At 44.3% G+C, this 23,173-nt stretch overlaps 1 protein-coding gene across 2 annotated transcripts in view; it reads right to left on the reverse strand.

Moving 5' to 3' along the window:
• Nucleotides 1–123: 123 nt before the first annotated feature.
• Nucleotides 124–23,173, reverse strand: part of LOC146206561 (uncharacterized) — a 32,836-nt gene continuing 9,786 nt past the window's right edge. The window contains exons 2-10 of one of the 2 annotated variants that reach the window (XM_084591281.1): nucleotides 20,712–20,927; nucleotides 18,678–18,761; nucleotides 17,825–17,962; nucleotides 17,203–17,324; nucleotides 6,124–6,237; nucleotides 5,877–5,982; nucleotides 5,597–5,771; nucleotides 5,288–5,508; nucleotides 124–4,919 (exon numbers count right to left, since the gene is read on the reverse strand). In XM_084591281.1, coding sequence (XP_084447407.1) covers nucleotides 4,846–4,919; nucleotides 5,288–5,508; nucleotides 5,597–5,771; nucleotides 5,877–5,982; nucleotides 6,124–6,237; nucleotides 17,203–17,324; nucleotides 17,825–17,962; nucleotides 18,678–18,761; nucleotides 20,712–20,927 — 1,250 coding nt within the window. In that variant the 3' untranslated portion in view covers nucleotides 124–4,845. Of the gene's footprint in view, nucleotides 4,920–5,287; nucleotides 5,509–5,596; nucleotides 5,772–5,876; nucleotides 5,983–6,123; nucleotides 6,238–17,202; nucleotides 17,325–17,824; nucleotides 17,978–18,677; nucleotides 18,762–20,711; nucleotides 20,928–23,173 lie in introns of both variants that reach the window. The other variant, XM_084591280.1, reaches the window with a different exon arrangement.

The following is a 23,173-nucleotide window of genomic DNA, read 5'->3' on the forward strand; positions in this document are numbered from 1 at the left end:
GCAATCTTTACCCTCACTTTTTTTTTTCTTCATGCGGCAGCGCTTGCACATAATCCAAAACATTTGTTCTATCATAGGATCACCTGATATCTATACACTTTAGGAAAAAATGTGATACATCAACTCCTTGCAGTAAGCATTTTGTTGAAAAGGTTTCTACAAAAGAAAAAGCACTGTACATGGGAACAGGAAGCCAAAGACTGGCTCCATCCTTAGCAGCGTACCATAAACCATCCTATTCTTCAGGTTAAAAGTTTGTTTAGAGTGCCCTTGCTCTGAGTGCACTCTGCTATCTCGGCTGTTACTCGATTAGCAAGTAAAATGCAGTAATTAGCCAGCACTTTACTGTCTGTCCAAATATTGCACGCATATAAATGCATCTTGGAGTGTTTAAAATTTGTAACTGGTGAGTAAAATGATGAAATATTCTGACAGCTGTAAATTATGTGATCGCATCGAGTTTTACGGCTGACATGCAGCATAAGCTGGAAATTTCTCCAACTGCTGCGGCCGTACATTGTCATACTACAGAAGATGCAAAAAAAAAAAAAAAAAAAAAAAAAAATCGAACTGTTCAACGTATAGCCTTGCACAACTGGAAAAAAAAGGTTGCTTGATTAGCGGCACACTTTCCTACAATGTTTATAATCATCTGGTATAAGTGGTGCCAGAAAATGGTTTTAAGGTGTAGTTTCACATCACACAGCTTGCCATGTGCAAGAACAGTGCACATTAAAACAACCCCAGGTGATTGAAATTTTCCAAAGTCCTCCACTATGACATCCTTCACAGCCCGAGTCACTTTGGGACATTGAGCCACATAAATAAAACTATCAGGCTCTGCAGCAATATTTTTTAACAGCGCAAATGTTTTCTCCGACACACACACTTTTTAATTCATTTCACAGGCAAAATCTGTCTTGGGCCAGCATTTTTTATTGCTGCAGTATTATGAAATCTTCACAGAGCATCTATTTGTGTATAATGTAGATGAAGTTAGCGCAAAACCTTTGGCCAAGTCATAGGTTTTCCACTAACTTCATTTGCATTATGCAGTACCAAGTAGCCCAACAACACGCACTTTTGAACTTTTGTGTGTGCAGATTCCAATTATGGCATCTAATTTCATGTAACCTTTGTTACTTCTGTTGCAGGTTCCCTGCAGAAAAAGATTTTTCAAAGCCCTTGAGAAAAGCGCATAAGCACACAGTTTTTTTTTTTTTTTAATTATATGGCATTAATGAAAATCTGGGCTCTGCATACAAAAAGTGGCAGTTCAGCTTAAACATAGATACATACATCCAGAACCTAAGTTTTGTTTCGTTTAGCCTTGTTCTACCACATCCTGCCATGTTTAGCCAAGTATTTAATGGTTGTTTTAGGCTATTAGTCTCAGGATAAAGGAGGCCTGATTGAAGTGTCATTAGTGCAACATTGTCGGGGGAGGTAAAGATGACATCCGAAGGGCAGCGTGAAGGCTGGCAGCTTGGTGTGTGAAGGAACTGGTTACTGAGATGGCACAGTGGTCTAACACAGCAGCCATTGAAGCTGGCCTCTTTGCCTCAGTCTGGGTTTAAAACCAACAGGCGGTGAGCTTTTTCTTTTTTTTTATGGTGGTTGCTTGAAGGAAACTTCAGCGCCACCCTGGCGAAGTCGAAGAATGCAGGTATATAGTACCATCATGGTACAGTAAAGTCAAGTCAACGTTCCGACCTGTTTCAGCTCAGAGTGCGCAAGAAAAACTTAATTTCTTCAGGTGCCACCTGATGACACCAGGTGGAAAACGTGGGAAATAACTGCCCTCAACATGGCCTGCACATACGCGTTCACAACAAGGGAGAGAGAAAAAGAGCAAGGAAAGTAGTGGCGGGACTCAAGCTGTCAGTGGCTCGTAAAGAACAGAACAATTTAAGGGTAAAGAAGTGACAGGCAGAATGCTCCTGCTTGAAGAGGAAAGCAAAAATGGAAGTGTCGGCCATCACTGTGTGAAGTAGGGCTTCATGAAAGTATGTGCACTACCTCAGGTTGAGGTTGACTGCATGGGTGACGCAGTACCATTGGGAAGAACATACGTCTGTTCTCAAACCTGGCTCACCGCTTTGTTAGAGTCCGAAATAGTGGCTAAGCAGTTTTCGCTGTGCCTCCATCTGTGATTACGTAAGATGGTGCGCCGTGCCGTGCAACAATCTGGTGCATAAAGAATTGCACCACATTTCAGACGACATTTCATGTGGCTCAGGCTGCTTCCACGTCAAACGGTCTGTTGCTACTATAATCTACTTATTGCTGTCTGATGATAGTGGAAATGGGTCCAGAGGGTCCATGCCGACTTGATCAAAATGAGTAAACCCACAGGCTTTACAGGAAGGGTCTTGCAGCATTGGCATTCACGGCAACCTCTGACGTAGCAGCGTATAGTGGCAGAAAGTTTTTGAGCCAATAATAGGCCTGATTCACTATGCAAAATCCCAGATGGCCAGAGGTGGGCTCTTCATGACAGGCTACAAAAATGTCGTCCCACAAGTCGGACGGCACTACTAAGAGGTAGGCTCCGCCACCGCTGCTCGAGTTTTTCTTGTACATTATTATTACGCATACAAAAGGACGAACTGTTCCAGGAGGACTGTCAGGGTATGTTGGAAGCGCGGCCCTCCAGATGGCCAATGACAGGTCGTAGGTCGCTGCCTTGCCAACAGGTCGGCATCATGATCACACCAAGAAAATGACTGTCGTTATCCGATGTTTTGTCGGCTAACTCCACAGGTGTGAGAGTGTGTTGACATCTTCATGCTTATGTCCAGATTTGTATGCAATGGTGCCTGTAAGCGGAGTCCACCGCGGTGGCGGCCCGACGGTTTCTGGAGATTGGTCAGCCAGTACAAGGAATGATAGTCTGTGACTACTTTGAAATGGCACCTGTAGATGTATGGTCAAAATTTCATTATGGCGCACATGACAACGAGACACTCCTTTTCCGAAGCTGAATACTTGATTTCGGCACACGAGAGTGGGAAACTCACATACGTGACCACTCGTTCCACTCAGTCTTGTACTGAAAGAGGACAGCCCCAAGACCAACGTGTAGTTGCCAGAATCAGCGCCTCATCAAAATGAGCAAGAACAGGAGTAGTTTGCAGCTGTCTGCACAGTTGTACGAAAGCCTCCTGCTCCTCCTCAGTCCAGACAAACTGTACATCTCTGTGTGTTAAACGAGTCAGGGGTTCGGCAATATTGAAGTGCAATAAAACATCTGTAGTAGGCGCACAGACCCCAGGTAACGTTGAAGAGCTTTTTTTCGTAGTAGGAATGGGAAAGTCTGCTACGGAGGCGGTTTAGTTGGGATCGGATCGGACACCATCGGCAGTATTCAATCTGCGTTAAAACGTGTCCTAAAGATTTCATAACGTGTGACTTCCAAAATTTTTAAGTTGCTCACCGATGAGGGCTTCATGTACTCGCTATTGTCTCCCTACCTCTTTTTCCTATAGAGGTATTGTCACTCATTTGCAGCTGAGCTCAAGCAAGTGCTCGTGTTGTAATAACCTTCAAACCACAGAATATTCTTGAGACATCACACTGCTGTATCACGTGGCCAACAATGTTGGGCAACAAAATAGTTCTGGTCTTTTTGGTGAAACAAAATTAAAAAATAATGATGTCAAGTATTTCCATTTGCTTTTCATTGAATTGATACCTTAAGCCCCTGCAAACGCAACTTGTAGATGCTAGCACCACCAGATTTTACTCAAGCATATCAAGCTCTACCATTCGTTCTGGAAAACCTTGTACAATAGCAGCTGGACTGACTGAAATTCATATCTTTAAGCGCCAACTTGGGAGATTGAAACAACTGTATTCGCACTGGTGACATCAAAAATGAGAGTTGAAGCTGCTTCCGTATAGTGTAGAGAAATGGTTTTCACTTGTTTCATTTGCGCCTGTGAGTTTTGATCCTTAGAGCTGCTGCAACAAATATGAATGACGTGAACAAATTAATGGGAATTAATAACCTAGTTGTAATCAAAAAGGCATGGGCAAGGCATGTAATGTGAACACAAGATAACATGGTCGCTAAAGCCTTTCTTTTACGTGCGAGTAAAAACTCGTGATTTCTGCTGCCGCAGTGTAAAAAGCCGTTGCAAGCGGCCAACTTGTAACACGCTCAATCGCTTGCAAATGAATCAGCCTGGAACAGATTCCAAGTGATGACAAGCGTAGCAGAGAGGGAGTGGCAGACAGTTCAGTGAGTGGATGAGCTGTAGGAAGAATAGTGCAGGACAGGGTTAACTAGATATGGATCCCTGATCCAGCAGTTGGGCTGATGATGGTGATGCCAGTAGTGAAATTTTTTTTTTCCAGCTATCATTTACATTGTTTTGGGTCAAGACTTCATGCACTCCATGTTTCCTGCATTCTGTGCATTTCTAGAGAATAGAATTCACCATACTGCAGAGCATTCATCATACTGCTCTGAATGAGCTTCAACTCGCTGCTCTGCACCTTCAAAACTCTAGTACAAGGGAAGGGTGGAGTGAAAGGGGAAAGAAAGAGGAGCCGTAGTGGAGGGCTACGGAGTAATTTCGACTACCTGGGGATCTTTAACGTCTCCCCTGATGGGGCTGGGGCAGGTAGGTCACCGCCGCTTGCGGCGGGGGCTAGCCTGCCACCGAATTTTTATCTGTTGAAGGCCGTCATTGCACCTGCCACCGCTTCGGTGGTGGACGAGCAGTGTAGGGATGCTCCATACCCACTAAAGCGCAGGCAGCATGCTGAATGCTGTCTAATTCGGACACATTTCAAAACGGCATACACACGGCTGCTGTGAAACTTCACTTGTCCCAGACACTACATGTTGCAACACCACTTGTGCCGTAGCCTTCCCTGCGTGCGCAATGGAGTGCACGCAACTTCCTGGGCATCTGCAATATACAAAAGTTCTCAACACAAGCAAGTTTCCTTAAGGTTTTAGTAGATTGCTATCGTAATCTGCTTTTGATTAACCAAAAAAGTCACCTGCATTACAGGGCAGTGTACTCGGCAAGTATTAACCTTCAACCAGTGCCGGCCTTAAGAATGGGCAACCAGTGTGGTCGCGAAGGGCACTATTGAAAAGGAGTGCTGATCTGGCCTTTGGCTGTCGAGCTACCCCTCCTCAATTTTCCATCCATCTTGGATAAGTGTCCATCTTATCCGAGAATTCAGCTAACAGTTCACTCTGTTAATTAATTAATGGGTATTCATTGTAATGGCTAGTTACTTGGCATCCAGTGATTGCAAGCATGCTTACCATAGGCTCTAGGCAGGGGCGATACCCTGTTCGAGGTGAAAAGTCTTCCACTTGCAGCAGAAGCCAGTCCAGTGCGCTGTGCAGGACGCGCTAGTTCCAACAGCTCCCGATAAGTCCTCAAATCCTGCAAACCACTCTTAGCACTATCATTCAGCTCTGAATGTTCCACACGAGCAAGGCAGAAAGCTGCGCCATCTTTAAGTTCAGCTGCTGTCTGTTCACTGAAATGGAATGGAAACATTACATTTCAGTACCTAAAGCATGAGTCTCCATTCCAGCTGTGTTCAACAAGTGCAGAGAATGTCTTACCTAAACTTTAAATTTCTTAGTTCCAGTGTTTTTCTCCAGGCCTTGAATATTGCTTCTAGCGTAAGCCTCACATACAATGTTTGCACATCTGCTGGCAATCCCACAACAGCCTGTATCACTGGATCCAAAATGTGATCCAGGATGGGTGCTATGTAGTCGTATTTTTTGCTCTCAACTGCAAAGATTCAAGAAAAAAAAAAAAGCAAACAGTAATCACATTTTGCCTCTGTTATTTATGAACAAATGATAGTGCCATGTTTACTAATTAAGAATGGTGCACCTTGCTTTTGGAAATGTTTAGCAGCTGGCACCACAGACTTCATTTTCTGCTGGCAGGCTTCGTAGCAGCTATCCTGGTAACGAGTAGCAACTGATGCTTGCAGACACTGGATTTGTAAAAAAAAGAAAAAAAAGTTACGAGCACGACACCTGCAGTCACTAGGTTCCATGGACTTTTTTTCTGCAGAAAGCCAAACTTCCCCTTAGTGAGTGCCACAAAGCTACCTCTGGCAAGCTTTTTCTCGTACCTCTAGTGCATCCACAGCAGAGGCGCAAGCCAAGTTAACATTGGCGATCAACTCTGTTGTGTCTTCAGGCTTGTCCCATGAAAGTTGCGCATGCTTTGCTGAGGCAATGATTGACTGAAAACAAAATGTTTGCATGGAATGATGTAGCTGCACATAACCAGCTGCACATTTTTGATAGCAATGATATTATTACCATGTGCCCAACTTGCATGCACTACATGAATGCTGCCTTTGCACCTACTTGGTTGCTATCAGCAATTTGTACATTCCAAGGTAAAAGTAATGGAGATGCACTACAAATAAAACAGCATTGCACACATAACCACATTCATACCTACCAACTTTTGCCATTTTGCTGCAAAATGCCTAATGCTTTGGGCTCTTTTATGATACCATATCGATGCTAATTATTTTACAATTCCTCTTTCTACATCTTACTTGAAGAAAAAGGTAAACCTTAAATAAGCAAATGTTAGTCCCATGGTAGCCACTTATAATGTATTCTTTTTTTTTTCTTTGATAACAGCAATAGCCACGCTTGTCTGCAAACTGGAAAGTTTTCCAGCTGAAATAACAAAGCAGCAATCAACAAGAACTGGTGGCTAATCAGCAGCCTTCAAACAAAGAATGATACACTTTCAATGTTATGCTTGCATACCTGATGCTACAAAATGCCAATACTGAGCAAAAGACACCCTTTATTTAGCAAGGTGAGGAAGATCCACACTCATTTCTGTTTCTGTCACAAAGTGCAGTTGGGCAGCTGTGACACGTAAAGTGAAATTAGCCTAAGGAGTGCTACAAAGGGTCCCTATTAGAGCTTTTTCAGAAAAGCTAAGGCTGCAGTATCATCATTACTGGTCTGTCCACCTTAAGAAATGTGTGCTGGGAAGCTGTGTCTTGATTCATAGAAATTTTGAGCAAAATGAAACACTCTGCAAGAAGACCACTTTTTGCAGCCTTCACACGATTGCTGTATCTTTCAACTTTGACCTCAGCAGTCGCAACATTTTGGAGTTGGCAGGTTTAGACATCATAAATGTGAAGTCTAAAGGAAGCTTCAGCCTAACTCTTTTAGTAGATATTATCTTCAAAGAAGCACACCGCCTATGAGTGCCAACATTCACTCTACTGTTAAAAGAAATTTAATTATAATGATCGTATATGTGAAAAAAGTATTATGAAAGGCAGGCACACATAAAGCAGAAAAGGCATCACAAGCGCAGTACAGCAGCTAAATGTTTATTCCAAGTTAGTGGCAATCAAAAAATAGGAAAAGCATGTTCACAAAGCAGGGTGCCATACTAAGGAACCAGCAGAACAAGAAAAAAAAGGTTTGAATTTTAGCATTAACAACACTGAATGTAATGTATAAGAAAGTATATTTTCTTCTTAAGAGATACCACTCCCCACCAGCTAGTAAATTATTTCCTTTGCCCGAGTGAAAATTAAAGAAGGTTTGGTTTGGTTTGTGGGGTTTAACATCCCAAAGCAACTCGGGCTACGATGGACCTACGAATAATTTTGATCACCTGAGGACGTTTAACATGCACCGACATCGCACAGCATGTGGGTGCTTCTTTTGGTTCACCTCCATTGGAACGAAGCCAGGTTCAAACCCAGGTATGAAAACTTAAGTATAGGCATCAAATTTTTGCTTGCATGTTTTCTTCTTTCAACTGATGAATCGGAGGTTATTATATATGGACCACCCTGGTCTGCTTGTACCACTATAAATTATTTATAGTTGAATTTGTTCCTGATGCTGCTTTGTCAACTGAACGATGGCTGTTACATGTAAAAAGTGATCATGTGAGGCATAAAAAACTGCAGTATAATAGCTGATACACAGTTTTAATTCACCACAATGCTTCAGCCAGCCTGCTTCAAAAGGGAATTGCAACAAACGATGACATATAAGCAGTTATTTTGGAGTTCTTCCCATGCCTCACATGCCCTCCTTACACGTCAGCCATCACTGGTTGATGAAGCAAAAACAGCATGAAAGAAGAAATTCAATTCTGAATTATTTAGCAGTCGCAGGAAAATACCAAATGATGAGCAATGTATTCTAATGTCTTACGCATCATAATCATAACAGAGAAGGAAGCATGCAATTAATATCTCGTGTCCATAGTATTTAAGGGGAGAAACTACTCTAGAATGAGCTATAGGGACCGGACAGCTGAACGGGTGGCACCGCTTCTCGGTGCATCGCTCAATCGCCGGAATGCGCCGGCCCCGGTCGGCGCATTGCCAGCGCATTGGAGCGTACTGTTTGTCGTTGGTTTGTGTGGAAATGGGAAATCCTGAGGTTTAGATGACGTTGTGCTCGAATATATCCTCAAGAGAACAGAAAGTTGGGCTAGTTGTGTGAATATGTCCAGTAAAATGAAGTCTGGCCAAACAAGGCTGGCGAAACGTGGTGCGTTGTTGGCTCCACAGGCAGCTACACAAACTCGTCGGACAGTTTTAAGTCGATTCATTTCTACGAGTTTCCAAAGAAGCATAAGTAGCGGGTGACCTAAGCATGGTTCTTTGAAAGGTAAAGGCACGAATCTACGTATTTGGTTACTGTGTGGTCATGGAAAGTGCCGAATTTTTTAAAATTCCGCTTGCTACCGGATGCTCTGTGTCTTCTGTTCCCCAGGAGTGACAGCACGAGAGTCTCGGAGTCGAAGCCGCACTCCTTCATCTGTAGTCACTTTATTGACAATTGGAAATCGAAGTAACCCAACCGCGTAAGTTGCAACGCTAGCATTTCCCCGCCTTTGTACAAGAAAACCCCAGCACGGAAAAAGAAAAGGCAGCTCCACCATCGTCGTTCGAGCTGCGTTACGATCTTCAGTGATGGGCAGAGACAATGTTTGTGCAGATACTTTCGCTGACATAGTCAAAAATAATTTACTTTTTTCTCTTAACAGAATGAGCAGATAGGAGACATGAACAATTCATATTACTACGATCTCGTCATTTTTCCTCCTTTCGTTTGTCAACCAATGAAAATGCGCTGAGAGCTCTGCGTTGATACTCTTAGAATTTGTTAACATTTGTTTGTGGCATGTCCATTTCGCCTTATAAAATCACTCATTTCACAGCTCACTCAATACCGCATGGTCACAAATCTGCTATCGGCTTCATATAAAAGTCAAACAAGAAAAAAAAATATACAATTTAATTTGTGGAAACGAGCATAAACGTAGCATTTTTTTTTTAAATTTCAAAGGCCGTATAGCAGATTTTTTTTCGCATTCACGTTGCACCTGACACGGCTTTACATATTTTCTCAGCAGCGTCCATTTCCTGGCCCGCCTGAAAACATGTCTTTCTCATCGGCGTTTTAGTGAACGTTAGATTTCCTGATTGTGGCGTAGTATGACAAGACCGTTTTACCTCTCTCAGAAGTTGCTTCTATGGCCAATGTAAACAGATTTAGCAGCAGTCCAGCAAGCTGCAGTGACAAAGTTATAAAAGGAATGGCTTTCAGTTATCCGGATTCCTTTACGTGCAAATAGAAAACTACATACATGGTCGTGTCCCCTCACACTCATCAGGTATCGAGGTCAGCTAGGTATCGGCCCCGCAAGTTCGTGGTACGCTGAGAAAGTAGACCACCTTTATGAACAACCATCAGAGGGATTCATTTAACAATAGAACGCTCTCTTAGTTTTCGGTGGCTTATCTTACAACACATCACACCGCGTGTTTTTTTTTTTTTTCGATTGTATTTAACAGTTTGACAGTATTGGACTATTGCCTTCAGATGTTCAAGACAGGTGCGGTCAATTGCACTGAACTTCCTGCGCTGAGAGAACGCTAGCAGGAAATTTAATTTTTTTTTCTTTTCACAACCTCCGCAGCATGTCGGGAGAAAGGCATGTATAGTATAATATTTTCTAAGTCAATTATATGTAGCAGCTCCGACGTGTTCAACAAGAGCATTGTCGTATATGTAAAAATGATGTTGAGGTGGTATTACTCATTTGGCTTATATTATGATTAAGTTTGATAGTCTCAAGGCCGGGTTCAGTGAGCTATTGTAGCGTAATTGTGTAGGAAGTCCTGGAAGTATATGTGTGTTTGCTATTCCAACCATAAATAGGATCCTACTTTTGTCTTGCTTGTTCATTTTTCTCCTTTACAACTCTCGTTGCAAGGTTGAAACTAGAATGTCATTTGCTATTATTCTACTCTGAATCGTTTGAGCCTAGCTATTACCAAAAAGACACGGTGCAGCATCTTTTTCATTTTACATGAACGCTGGCCATTACAACAACCACTACTACGGCGCCACGGCTACACGGCTCGGCAGTATTTGATCTTCAGGCAGGTTTCGACTAGACCTAATATAAGATGGACGCGCAGTGCAGGCGCCATTCCCGTCTTCGAAGTCGCCTTAACAAGTGCCTAACGAAGGTGCTCCTAGCGCATGGTGAAATCATGCCCGCGGCATTTTCGAGTATATAACAGCAATACCATTCGCCGGGCGGTTTCAAAAAAAAAAAAAAAAAAAAGCACGCCCTGCCGAGAACGGCCCTTTTCATTTTCAAGATTTCCCGGTCAAAAAATACTCCTTGCGATTACGCAAAGCAGCTTAAAGCTCTCAAAGCCACACCGCAAAACGATGGGTAAGGACAGGCTCAAAAACGCCTCGCAGAACGGAAACGACTGCGCCACTCCGCTGCCTCGGCATTCCGCTGTTTCGGCACTCCGCCGCGGGCGGCGCTGTTCCACCGAGGCGACGGTGGCGCCATACAACGGGTGCCCGGTCCCTACTGGACTTCTTGCTCAGTTTCAGTGAACTTTCGGGGCTATGTTATATCACTTTTGGGAGCATCTCTGCCAATAGCCATTATTCTAGGATAAGTATGAAGAAGGTTATGCAACCTATATGACATAAATGACTATGTTTGCTTAGGAAAACTATTTTCTGGGAAATAAAGGTAATTTTTACAATTTCTTGTGTTACATGGCCTTGGGAATGTCCAGAGCACACAACTGTGGAATTATTTTGATCTGTTCTGCTATCGTTTACACAAGTGCCACCGTATGAAGAATGACCCCGATTCCTCTTTCCCGCAATTTTTTCCACTTGAACAGCACACCTGTCTCTTGGAGTGTTCCGTCCATTAAGTCAGTCCGAGGGTGAGGCATTGCACTGCATTTCTCAGACTGACCCTCTCCTTGCCCTCAAATAGTTCCAGCTTGCAAAATTCTGAAGCCTACCTGGCACATTTTCACATCGATTTATGGTAAGTGGGCAGCTGAGGAAACCTATTACTTGGTAATATTGACATTGTAGCAAGCTTTCTGGGGTGAAATTGTGTAAGGAACACAACTAAGTCCTTAGCATGTGTATTTATGCTTTCTTTTTTCTTCCAGTACCACTTTTTGTATGGTGACAAGCTTGTGAAAATATTGAAATTAAGCAAATGTTCTGAAGCATAGAAGGACTTGAACTCGTGTTTTCCATCTTTTGACATCAGTGTGGACGGCTGGTTGACAGCATTTTCGTGCCACACAGACATACAAATTCTTGTTACTGCTAAGAGGTCAACATTGCTGACATTGAGAGAGGCACACAGAGTAAAGCATACATTATACAGCAGGTTAGCATGTGACCTGTAAGGGTAAAAGAGATGCGAGTGGCATAATTAAGAAAGGAGGTTGGTGTCATGCACCCTATATTATCCTGTCCTGTTTACGAAGTTCAAAGCACGCAAAAAAAAGAAAAGAACTTCCATAACTTACACTATATTGAATGAATGAGTTTATTTCTGTCAAGACGAAGGAGGCTTAAAAAAAAGTAGAAAACCTTCTACTTGATGGGGCTCAAGCCCCCTTTATACAATAGCAAACAGTGAGTATTTACAAAAACAGCACATCTGTGATACTACAGGAAAACACCAATTATACAATATTTATGTGAATCTCACTATTGTGTTACAAAAATGTGTTTCAATGTTTTGTTGCTCACGTTTATGAGGGAAATATTACAATCATTGAGACAGTTAAGTAAAGTTGGAAGGTAGTGCAGAAGCGGTTGTTGATCGTATGAAGAACGAAAGAAGGGTACATTCCAAATTTCAGACGAACGCATAGGGTAACTATAAATGTTCGGTGATAGATTTGCCATTGTCTTCAGTGGGCACTCAGAATTTCTGAGATCGCATTTGTATTTTTTCGCTAAATTAAATAAAGATTGTGAACAGAAATTAAGCCTAAATTTTGGAAAATCACACTCGTGTGTGTTTGCTTTCTTATTGGTAATGTGTCGTGTGACCTTTTCTGCAATACATGCATCTGGTTTAGGTTAGTTTCTGTGGTGTTGCCCCATAGCTGAAAACGACTATACTAAGTCAATGGTGATGGTAAAAATATTTTGTTACCACAAAAAAGGGAGTGTACACTACTGAGCTATTTATGTATATTTATATATACATATATATATATATATATATATATATATATATATATATATATATATATATATATATATATATATTGTCACGTGCTTCGGGTTCGGTCACCAGAGGCCACACCTTGCTGTGGACTGTAAACTATCCAGACGAGCCAGCCGTGTTGCCTCGTGGCATGAGGCTCGCTCATTACGAGGACGGTGTGTCGAATTACGTGGTTGCACTAAGTAACCATGCTCCTGAAGAGAAAACATCCCATTTTGCAGAGTCTCGAATCCAGGCAATGATAAACACATCTTTGGGAGCACAGGAACGCCGAATTTTGACTGGCCTGCTTTCCAAGCATGTTTCGGTTTTCGACTTCGGCAGAGATCATCAGCCACCGATTCCAAATTCTCGCATCCATCATTCGATTGATACTGGAATCTCTCGCCCGATCAGACAGAAGCCCTATCGTGTGTCTCCGACCGAATGTCGGCTTATTGACGAACAAGTTTATGGCATGCTCCAACGTGGCGTTATCCAGGAATCTTCAAGTCCTTGGGCGGCTCCAGTTATTCTCGTTAAAAAGAAAGACAAACGTGGCGTTTCTGTGTGGACTATCATTGCCTTAACGCCGTCACCAAAAAAGATGTATATCCGCTTCCACGTATTGACGATACAATCGACTGCCTTCATTCGGCTTCATACTTCTCTTCGGTAGACTTGAGATCGGGGTACTGGCAGATACCGATGAACCCAAGCGACAAAGAAAAGACGGCATTTGTGACACCCGATGGTCTCTATGAGTTCAACGTAATGCCCTTTGGATTGTGCAATGCGCCTGCCACGTTTGAACGATTCACGGACACCATTCTGCGCAGACTCAAGTGGAAAATTTGTGCTATTTGGACGACGTTGTGATCTTCGGCAAGACCTTTCAGGAACACAATAGCCGCCTAGCCATCATTCTTGATTGCATTGAGAGAGCAGGCCTCGTCCTCAACTCTAAGAAGTGCCACTTTGGCGAACGCCAAACAATTGTTCTTGGTCACTTGGTCGATAAGGATGGTGTTCGGCCGGATTCTCAAAAGATTGCGGCTGTAACCAGCTTTACAGCACCGAAATCAGTGAAGCAGCTTCGGAGCTTTTTAGGACTATGTTCCTATTTTCGTCGTTTTGTGCCCAGATTCGCTGACATCGCATACCCGCTCACGTGCCTTTTGCACAAAGATGCACCGTTCAATTGGACTACTGACTGCGACTCTGCCTTCCGCCACCTCAAATTCCTTCTGACATCAGGAGTCCTTCTGCCCCCATCGAAGTTCACACCGATGCTAGTGGCGTGAACGTTGGCGCAGTGCTCATCCAGCGTCATGGCACCTATCAGCACGTGATAGCTTATGCTAGTCGTTCGTTGAGCAAGGCGAAGCGTAACTACACCGTTACTGAACAAGAGTGCCTCGCAATGGTTTTTGTGGTGCAACGATTTCGTTCCTACCTATATGGCAATGTTTTTACCATCGTCACTGACCACAATTTGCTCTGTTGGCTCGTAAATCTTCGTGACCCTTGCGGCCGGCTCGCTCGATGGGCATTGCGGTTACAAGAGTTTAACCTCACTGTTTAACTTCACAAAAGCGGCCGTCAACATGCTGACGCTGATTGTCTGTCACACTTGCCGCTTTCGTCAACTGGTAGTGATGATGACAACTTTGATGACTATCTGGCGCCTATCTCGGCAACGTTTCTTGACCCTCAACTGTTCCAGACAGAACGCAATGGTCAGACTTTGGCACCGCTCTTCTCTGCCGCTCAAGGTTCTCAAGAGATGCGCGTTTCTGCGTTCGTGCCAGCCTGCTTTACAAGAAGAATTTCAACCCCGGAGGTGCACGCTTTCTTCTCGTCGTGCCAGAAAACCTCCATATTCCCGTTCTTGAAATGATGCACGACGATACCACGTCGGGCCACTTCGGCGTCGCCCGGACCCTTTATCGCACACAGGAACGCTTTTAATGGCCGAAAATGCGTCAAGCCATTCAGCGCTATGTAGCTAGTTGTGTCATGTGCCAGCAGTACAAACTTCCTACTTCCCGTCCACCGGGACCGCTGCACCCTACTGCGTCTCCGACCACACCCTTTGCGTAGGTGGGCATCGACCTCTTGGGTCCTTTTCTGCGATCTTCGAACGGTAACCGGTGGATAGTGGTATGTGTTGACCATCTCACTCGATATTCAGAAACAGCCGCAATACAGTCGAACCCGGATAAATTGAACTCGAAGGGGATGGCGATATAGTTCGATATATCGATAATTCGATATACAGAAATCGGCTTGTGACGGCACCCCCGATGCGAAAAAACGATACCGTATTTGTTGCGTAATCAACCCACTCGCATAATGAACCCACCCTCCACTTTTGCACCCGAGAATTTGAAAAAAAGAAAAAATGCGTTAAGGCCAGCTCGCTCACATGCAAGCGACTGCGCGATCTCAGCGACGAGCGGCAGCGACAGAGCGAAAATTTTCAAATTTGTTGGAACTGCGTCCCTCTTGCCACTCGAGCCACCGCGGCAGCTCAAAAAAAGGTTTCTTTGTCCCCGCGGCTGTGGCGGCAGAAATCGCAAGCATTTTCGCTTGCATGTCGATGGCGCGCGTCAGTCCGTTTCGGTCGTCTCATCCACAGCTCATTGGCAGCGTGCCAAGATGCTGCGCAGCCATAACGTCGGGGCGCGTTTATCTTTTGATAGCCCCTGCGGTGGCGGGGAGCGAACTTGGCAGAGTGCCCCTGATGGCTTGATTGCACAAGCCTGGTTCGATTTATCACGTCATGATCGCAGCAGCTGACCGCGTACTTTCGCTGATTCATACATGCAAGGATAAAAAATGAAATAAACATCCCCGCAAAAAAGAAATCCTGCCGCTTCTTAACGTCCGCAGCCGCCATATCTTAAGCTACGCCGCGCGTACAGCACAACGATAAGAAAGAATAACTCTCGCAAAAAAAAAAAAAAAGAAGAAAAAAAACAACGGAGAACTGCCGCTTCTTAACATCCGCAGGCGCCATAGCCACGTCAGCCGCCCTCAGCCGCCGCGCCGCCACACGCAGAGGGTTCGCAACACACGCTGGAGAAAGCGTCCGACGTCTGTCTGAAAACGGGCTGAGCTGACTTGGCGCATGCGTTGCGCGTGCTGAAGGAGAGAGATAGCTCGGCAAAAGAATGGGCACACCCACGCACATGACTTGCAAACGTCATAGTTGGCAAACGACAACTGCAGATGCGCGCGCCTTTGGGGAATGGGCGCGGTGCTGCCCAGACCAGCCGTCGCCGAACTGTCCCCTCTCATTCCTTCCGCGCGTGGCTTGAAAACGTCACGCGGCAAACGGCCAAGGGTGATGCGATCGTCTTTGGGGAAGGCACACTTTCCAGTGCGTGGTGCAGAGTTCGATATATCGAACGACCGGTGAAATTGAGTTCGATATATGACGCGGCTTTCCTATACTCTTACATGGGATTTTCAAGGGGATATTTCGTGAGTTCGATATAACCAAAATTCGATATATTCGGGTTCGATATAACCGGGTTCGACTACCCTCAGCCACTGCTTACGAAGTATCCCTATTTCTTCTGCGATTTCTCGTCCTGCGCCATGGCCCCCCTCGAGTTCTGATCAGTGACCGTGGGCGCCAATTTACAGCTGAGGTTATCGAAGAACTCTTTCGTCTATACATCTGTCATTACCGTCATACAACGCCGTATCACCCGCAATCGGACTTGTTGAACGGACCAACCGCACTCTGACCACTATGTTGGCGATGTATGTGGACTCTGATCACAAGAACTGGGATGACATCCTCCCTTTCATTACATACGCGTGTAACACTGCACAGCATGAGACGACTGGCTACAGTCTGTTTTACCTCCTGTATGCTCGAGTTCCCCACAGCTGTCTTGATACCATCCTTCCTTTCTCCCTCCACAACGAGCCTTCTATCGCCACCACTTTATGTCGAGCCGAAGAAGCTCGCCGCGTTGCCCGCCTCCGCATCCTGGACTCACAGGAACGTTCGAAGGAGCGTTAAGACAACCGGCGCCCACATGTCACTTATGTGCCCGGTGGTTTAGTGTTGCTGTGGACGCCGCTGCGCAAGTATGGTTTAGCCCAGAAGCTGCTGTTTCGCTATAGCGGCCCTTTTGTCGTTTTGGAGCACCTGAGTTTCACGCCGCACCGAAAGTGGCCGATGCTCACGCCGGACTCAGGTAGTGCATGTGGCTTGGCTAAAAAGGTTCCATCCCCGGCACCTTCCTTAAACTGCTTGCCCTGGGGCTTCGTCTGCGAGGGGGGAAGTGTCATGTGCTTCGGGAGTCAGAAAAGAAGAAGCTGGGGAGAAGAAGAAGAAACAGAAGCCACAGTGGTGTGTGCTAGTGTTCCTTGGGGGACTCGCAGTGCTTTAGACGACAAACACCCCCGTTACGTACTGAGTACGTAACAATATATGTATATATGTATTACTGAGGTTTTAATGCCTTTAGCAATAACAGCTGACTTCTCCTGAAGAGTTTAGAAGGCACCTGAACCTATAAAAGGTCCCTTGTAGCCATTCTGAATTTTGGGAATGTTAAAATTTGTATTGCTACGAATGATGACAAGTGACAATGTCATTCGCAGCAAGACTTGCCTGAAAATCACAGGATATGATATGAGGCAGCAAAGATGGTGTCCATGCACGCAGGCTGCTCCATAGGCTAGCTTCAGCCCAATGCAGCCCATACCACAAAGTCAGAGCCAGGTGAACCTTAGCTGCACAAAAAAAAAGACTGCCATCAGATTTCTTCCACATTGACACAGTGCTAGACAGCAGAAGTTCTACAACCGCTTGCGCCTCACATGCGTTCACGTGTACTAAGACACGTACAACTTCATGCAAATGTCACTGCCTTCCAACAAGCTCTTACTCTTCTAAAAAGAACACACACCGAGTTGCAAACGGACCTCTAAAATATGCGTTCACAATCTCGCTATAAATTCCTTGCAGTTCCACTAAGCTGTGGCACAGTTCAAATAAAAAATTATTTCCACTCATTAAGAATTGATATGCAACTCTGAGAACTAAAGAAAAAGAGCTCCTAACAAAAGGCTATTAAACACATTAACCAGTAATTCTTAATTAGGAACTAAATAACTTGTAATGTAGGGGAAAGCAATTTGAAAGAAAGAAGCAAAAACTTTTGCAGCTATCAGTACCAGAAAGCTACAATAAATACAAAACAAGTTGTGCAGGCATTCACAAACTATAGCACCTAGAGAGCTGTCTTTACAGTCTGTCCTTGGCACTGCAGTCAAGTAGGCACTCAGAGGCTGCACTGCCTGAAGCAACAGTTCCCTCATGGACTGTGTGGCAGTTCCGTGGCAAGGCTTGACCAAGGCCGAACTCAGGCCTGCAAAAGACACACCTGCATTAAAACGAAGCAGCCCAGCAAAAATGAATTCCAGTAATGAGATTAAACTTGCAGTTACAAACATTTAACTCAGATTTTTCAATTCTAATTGTCCAGCCAAGAGTTGCTCTGTTCTAAATTCATTCAGAGACCAAAATAAAATATAGGCAGCACTTGATACAGATTGACAGCAACCAATACAGAGCATTTTCTCAACACTGCTAATCTCTGTATGTTCTCAACACTGCTAATCTCTGTGCGATTGTTCACACCCTTGCAAGAGCACCCATCGCAAAAGAAAACATATTTTAGCCATGACAGTACCCAGGATGATTCACGGCATGATGCATATTAAAGCCCTTACACACAGCTGGCCTGTCGATGGCTGTGCACAGCTAGTATTGTGCAAGACGGAGGAAAACACCGTGCATTCACAAACACCAGTGGCATCCACTAACTAGGCCTTATTCCTCGCAGCCATGCACAAGTGTGCCTAACAGAGGATGCACTCGCCACAGAACACTAAAATATGTGCATGTTTAACTGAAGACTGCTGGAAGCTTGCATGATGCAGCAGAAGCCAGGACTGAATATTTAATTATTACAGGGAAAAAAAGGATCTTTATCACCACCAAATTTAACACAACCTCAGTTCACAAAGAGATCCAACAAAAATAGTTAAATAAAATCTGAAACATGAGTTCACCATGCATACCATGTTTCCAAGCCACCAGTGAGAGCTGAGCAAGAAGGATTTGGGAAACACACTTCATTGAGACCACTGCACCATTTGGCAAATCTGAAATGCATAGGTCAAAGCACAAGAGAGAACATGACGCCACTCAAGTGCATCGTTTGCAGAAAAGCAAACCATACATCAATGCACTAATGTCCGTTCTTATAACCTGTATGAGCAGGGCAACAGCTCAGAGGCAGATTTACACATCAACACCACCTCCCTACCCTCCCCCCAGGAAGCTAATATCATGAGTGGGCTAAATGCATTACATTTTTGTGAAGGCCAAGCAGGTTGTGATTGTGACATGAATGCTTATGAGCCCCATCAAGCTTGACGAGCAAGTGCGAGAAATGTGCGTGTATAATCAGCAAACAAATATAGGTAAATGAGGGGCTCGTTATGAGATACTACATACAAAAAGCGCCAACAGCCACCAACACAAAGGAAAACACGGGCCAATTCTTTTTTTTAGTGTAAAAAAGTTGAATAATAACATAATTAAGGAGACAATTGATTATAAAGTAGAAGAAAAACCACGTACCACCAGCGGCATCTGAACCCATGACCCCTGAGTTTTATGTCCGGTGCTCTACCAACTATACTCCATTTCATACATCAGGTGCAACGCAGTAAAAGCTACGCAAGTAGTCGGCAAGAAAAAAAAAGGAGGCGTATCACTATGCGCTCGTTTTGTGGCCGAGTGGTTTCTGTAGGAACGGGCTCTGTTCCGAGCATACACATTTGCAATAACTTGCTTCGCGTTCCTGGACATCTACGTAGTGTGGATCTTGTAGAAAAAATCCGCTCCGAAGAGGCAGTTGAGGTCGCTGCGTTGCGTAGCGCGGAGGGCACAGCTGGTCAGGTTTCGAGGCAGTGAAAACGCGACATGAAAGAAAACGACAAACAAAACATACAAATTCACTGAATCCGATCCTTTCTCCCTAAAAAAGATGCTTTTTAGGAAGCTGATGACAAATGTAAGATGTATCAAGCTTGCAGACAAAGCAACTATTATTTCCTCTCGTCAAGAGCAGGCACTATTTTCCGTAGCGGATGCGAGCAGCGCAAGCAAGAGCTCTAGCTTTGGCAGTGTTGCACTTGATGTATGAAACAAGAGTATAAGCTACAGGGATGGTTATTCAATATCGTACTTTCATAGGCATTTATGCTGTGCTCGAAGATAGAAACAACATATTGGTTTCTGCAGTGCTTTCTGCTTTAGCTCATTTTTTTTTTTATGATAGCCTGCGGGCAACACATTCGAGTTTAAAAATTTGGTTTGTGGGTTTAACCCCAAAGAGTTTAAAAATTTTGCAGTGTAAGTAATCTGCAGTAACAGACTATACAAATAAGTTCATTTTGCAAGATGCTTGACAACAACACTTAAATGTCAAAAATATTCCCTTTCACACTGGGTATGTATGCATCACAATTCACTAATATCTGCTGATTACGGTGGATATCTTAATCATTTGTATGCTAATAAACTGTCTAAGTTACAACATACATTAAAATAAGTTGTTACCTGCAGACTGAGTAACGCACGAAAACCAGGTAAAAAAATCATTTTTCTCTTTATTCAGCCTGAAAATTCACCCTGCAAACTATGCACTAAGTGCAAATTGTAACCTGGAAAAACTACAAAACTTGCATAAATTGTCCCACTAAATGACCTGCATTAAATTATCACTAGCAAACCAGAGAACAATATATAAATAAAAAAGAAGAGTGGTATGTTGCCCAACGAACCCAGAATATGACTGCGCTGTTTGAAATTTCCCAGGTCAGCAGGTTGCCTTCTGGTCTCTGCAGTGCAACTTGTACAGCATTCCTGGAGTTCCTAATCTCTGAGTGAGGAAGCATTCCTTCACACCTCTTCAGAGCTACATGGGTCAGCAGTGCGAGATTTCGAAAACAACAGTATACCTGATGTAGGTGGTTATGTATTGTTGACTAGGCTATAGCATCCTGTCCATGAGAGGAAAAGCCAGAATATGCAAAAGCATGAACCATGGCTTTGGCAGGCCAGCATGAGAACCAGTGAGAAGTCAGACTTTGCTGGGGCACCCGTAGTCTCCCGGACCACAGGACTTGAGTTCAGGGTGGCCAGCCTGGCAAGCAGCTGGCTGGTAAAGCAATCCCAGTAGTGGTCCCAGTACAGCTTTTCCAGCTCAAAGCAGCTGGGACGGGTTGCCCTTGGTGGCTGCTTCTGCCAAAGTGCCCTGCCTGCATCAGCACAAGGAGGAAAGAAAGAAATGTTTCGATGGCTATCTTGCAACAATAATAAACACCACGCAGCTGCCTGTAGAGTGAGAAGACGGTGTAATAGCTCATCCTGAGAACCCACTTGCCCACAGCAAATGGGACATTTTTAAATTGCACAGAAGATGCCAGTTCACTTTCCTACCAAAAGTTTGGAAGAAAGGTTTGTGGGCCATGCTCCAGAAAAAAAAAATAATAGTAAATAAAATGCAGCTTTCCAGCATACTGAAGAATTACAGATGGCAAATATGCTAGAAAGGTGTATGAACTGTACTTTTTCAAAACAATATCGAATGCAAACAGCGTATCTTCAGAACTAAATGTGAAAATTCTAGCTAATAAAAGAACTGAAAAATGATAGGACTGAATCGAATATGATCAGAATATCTTTACACGCACCACTTGTGCACTTATTCAACGAGAAATGAGAAACAGCTAAGCAGTAGTGCTGTGATGCGGCCCTAGTACCTGTGTGACTATATCTCTGTTGCTGTTAAGGCGAAATGATTTCCGTTAGGGGGTAGCATAGATAAAGCACAATTTGTTACTGATGCCAAAAGAGAACAGCCACATCTGAGTACATAGGATGGGTCAGAGCTACATATGAGCCATGGCCTGTAAGGTTAGCTATCAAGGGTAGGTTTGCTAAATCACCTGTCATCCAATCTCTGAGGGTGAGCATTATGAATGCTGCCAAGCAAACAGTCTCTCGATGCTGAATCATCCATCCCACACTACCGATCACAGCAATTTGTGGCCCTAGTTTTTAGAATAGTAATGGAAGAAAAATATGGCAGGCCTATTTGAAGCTCATGCCAATTATTTAAAGGGCAGAACACTGGAATTTAGGTCTCCCATTTTTTTCGGCGCAATGGGAAGATTGATGTCTAAAATGTTCGATTCCATAACGGTTTTGGTAGAAACACTGTAGAAAATGTTTACCAAGAATTTTTCGATCAGTGCATGCACCCGTTTTTATGTAGTCCGATGCTGGAAACCATGAGCAGCGACCACGAAGACGACTGGTGGTCGAAAAAAAGATGTACCGAAACAAATATAAACTTCACTCGAGTTCAGTTGGACCAGTATCTGCGACCACTGTGGCTAGTAGCATGCAGCTGTGAACCCTCCCTGTAGTAAGCAGTGGTTGCAAACGTGATGCCGGCGTCATCGTCATGATTTAGGGCGGCATCGGTATAAATGCGAAGACTGATGTGCTGGTCTTGTGTATCAATTATGTGGCGTTGTTGGTGATCTCTTCCTGGCCCTTTGATGTTGGTTGAAAGGGGTTTTGGATCCGTTACCAATGTTTCTGTCCATGGTGCTGTAAGGTGGTCCAATATGGGCAAGTGTAGGTTTGCTTCGTCAAAGATTCGAGTGAGGAGGCGATGCCCGTTGGGTGTGTGACGCAGGCGAGTTTCATGATTGGCTCGATGCGTAGCAATAAGTGAATCCACTGGTGGGAGTTGAGCGAATCTGTGAAGCTCCGTGATGCGCGTGTGTACGGGTAGATCAGTTATAACCCTCAAGGCAGAGTTATAAAGTAAGCAAAGTGCCTTGTAATTGGCTGCGGTCAAGTCAAAGTAAGGGGCACCGTAGCAGAGCTTAGCAAGCAGAATAGCGACGGTGAGGCGACGCGCTACCTCCGTCCCTGCGCCCCCACTCTTGCTGCTGAGCCGTTTGATTAAGTGGAGCGTTGGCTTCCATTGAGATTTTAGCTGTTGGATCCAATCCTTAGCAGTACCATGTTGATTGATGGGAACGCCAAGTATCCGGAGATGACCTTCCGGGGGTTGTTCGATGCTTTGACCGCCGAAGTGAAGGTTGATGTCCATGCCGCCAGGCAGTGGATGTATGACCAGAAATTTAGTTTTTTCCTGGGATGGACGCATGTCTGTAGAATGAAGTTCAATGTTGATTGTATCTAGTGCGAGTTAACAGCCATCGATGAGGCCCTTCAACACTGCACCAAAGGAACAGATCATTTCATCCACATCTACACCGACACTCAAGAGGCTATAAAAACCCTGTAAGCCCGTTCTTACAAGACCTCAGTACAACACCGCATCAAACAGCGCTGCCGCTACCTGCGAGAGACCTCACAAATCTCGGTACGAATTCATTAGACACCTGGACATCACGCACAAGGAACTGGGAACAGAACGGCCCACGAGGCCGCTGGCGCGCAGCTAGAGGAAGACCGCCTTGAT

Source organism: Amblyomma maculatum, chromosome 1 (genome assembly GCF_055883805.1).
Source record: "Amblyomma maculatum isolate TAMU_Amacu chromosome 1, ASM5588380v1, whole genome shotgun sequence".
NCBI lineage: Eukaryota > Metazoa > Arthropoda > Arachnida > Ixodida > Ixodidae > Amblyomma > Amblyomma maculatum.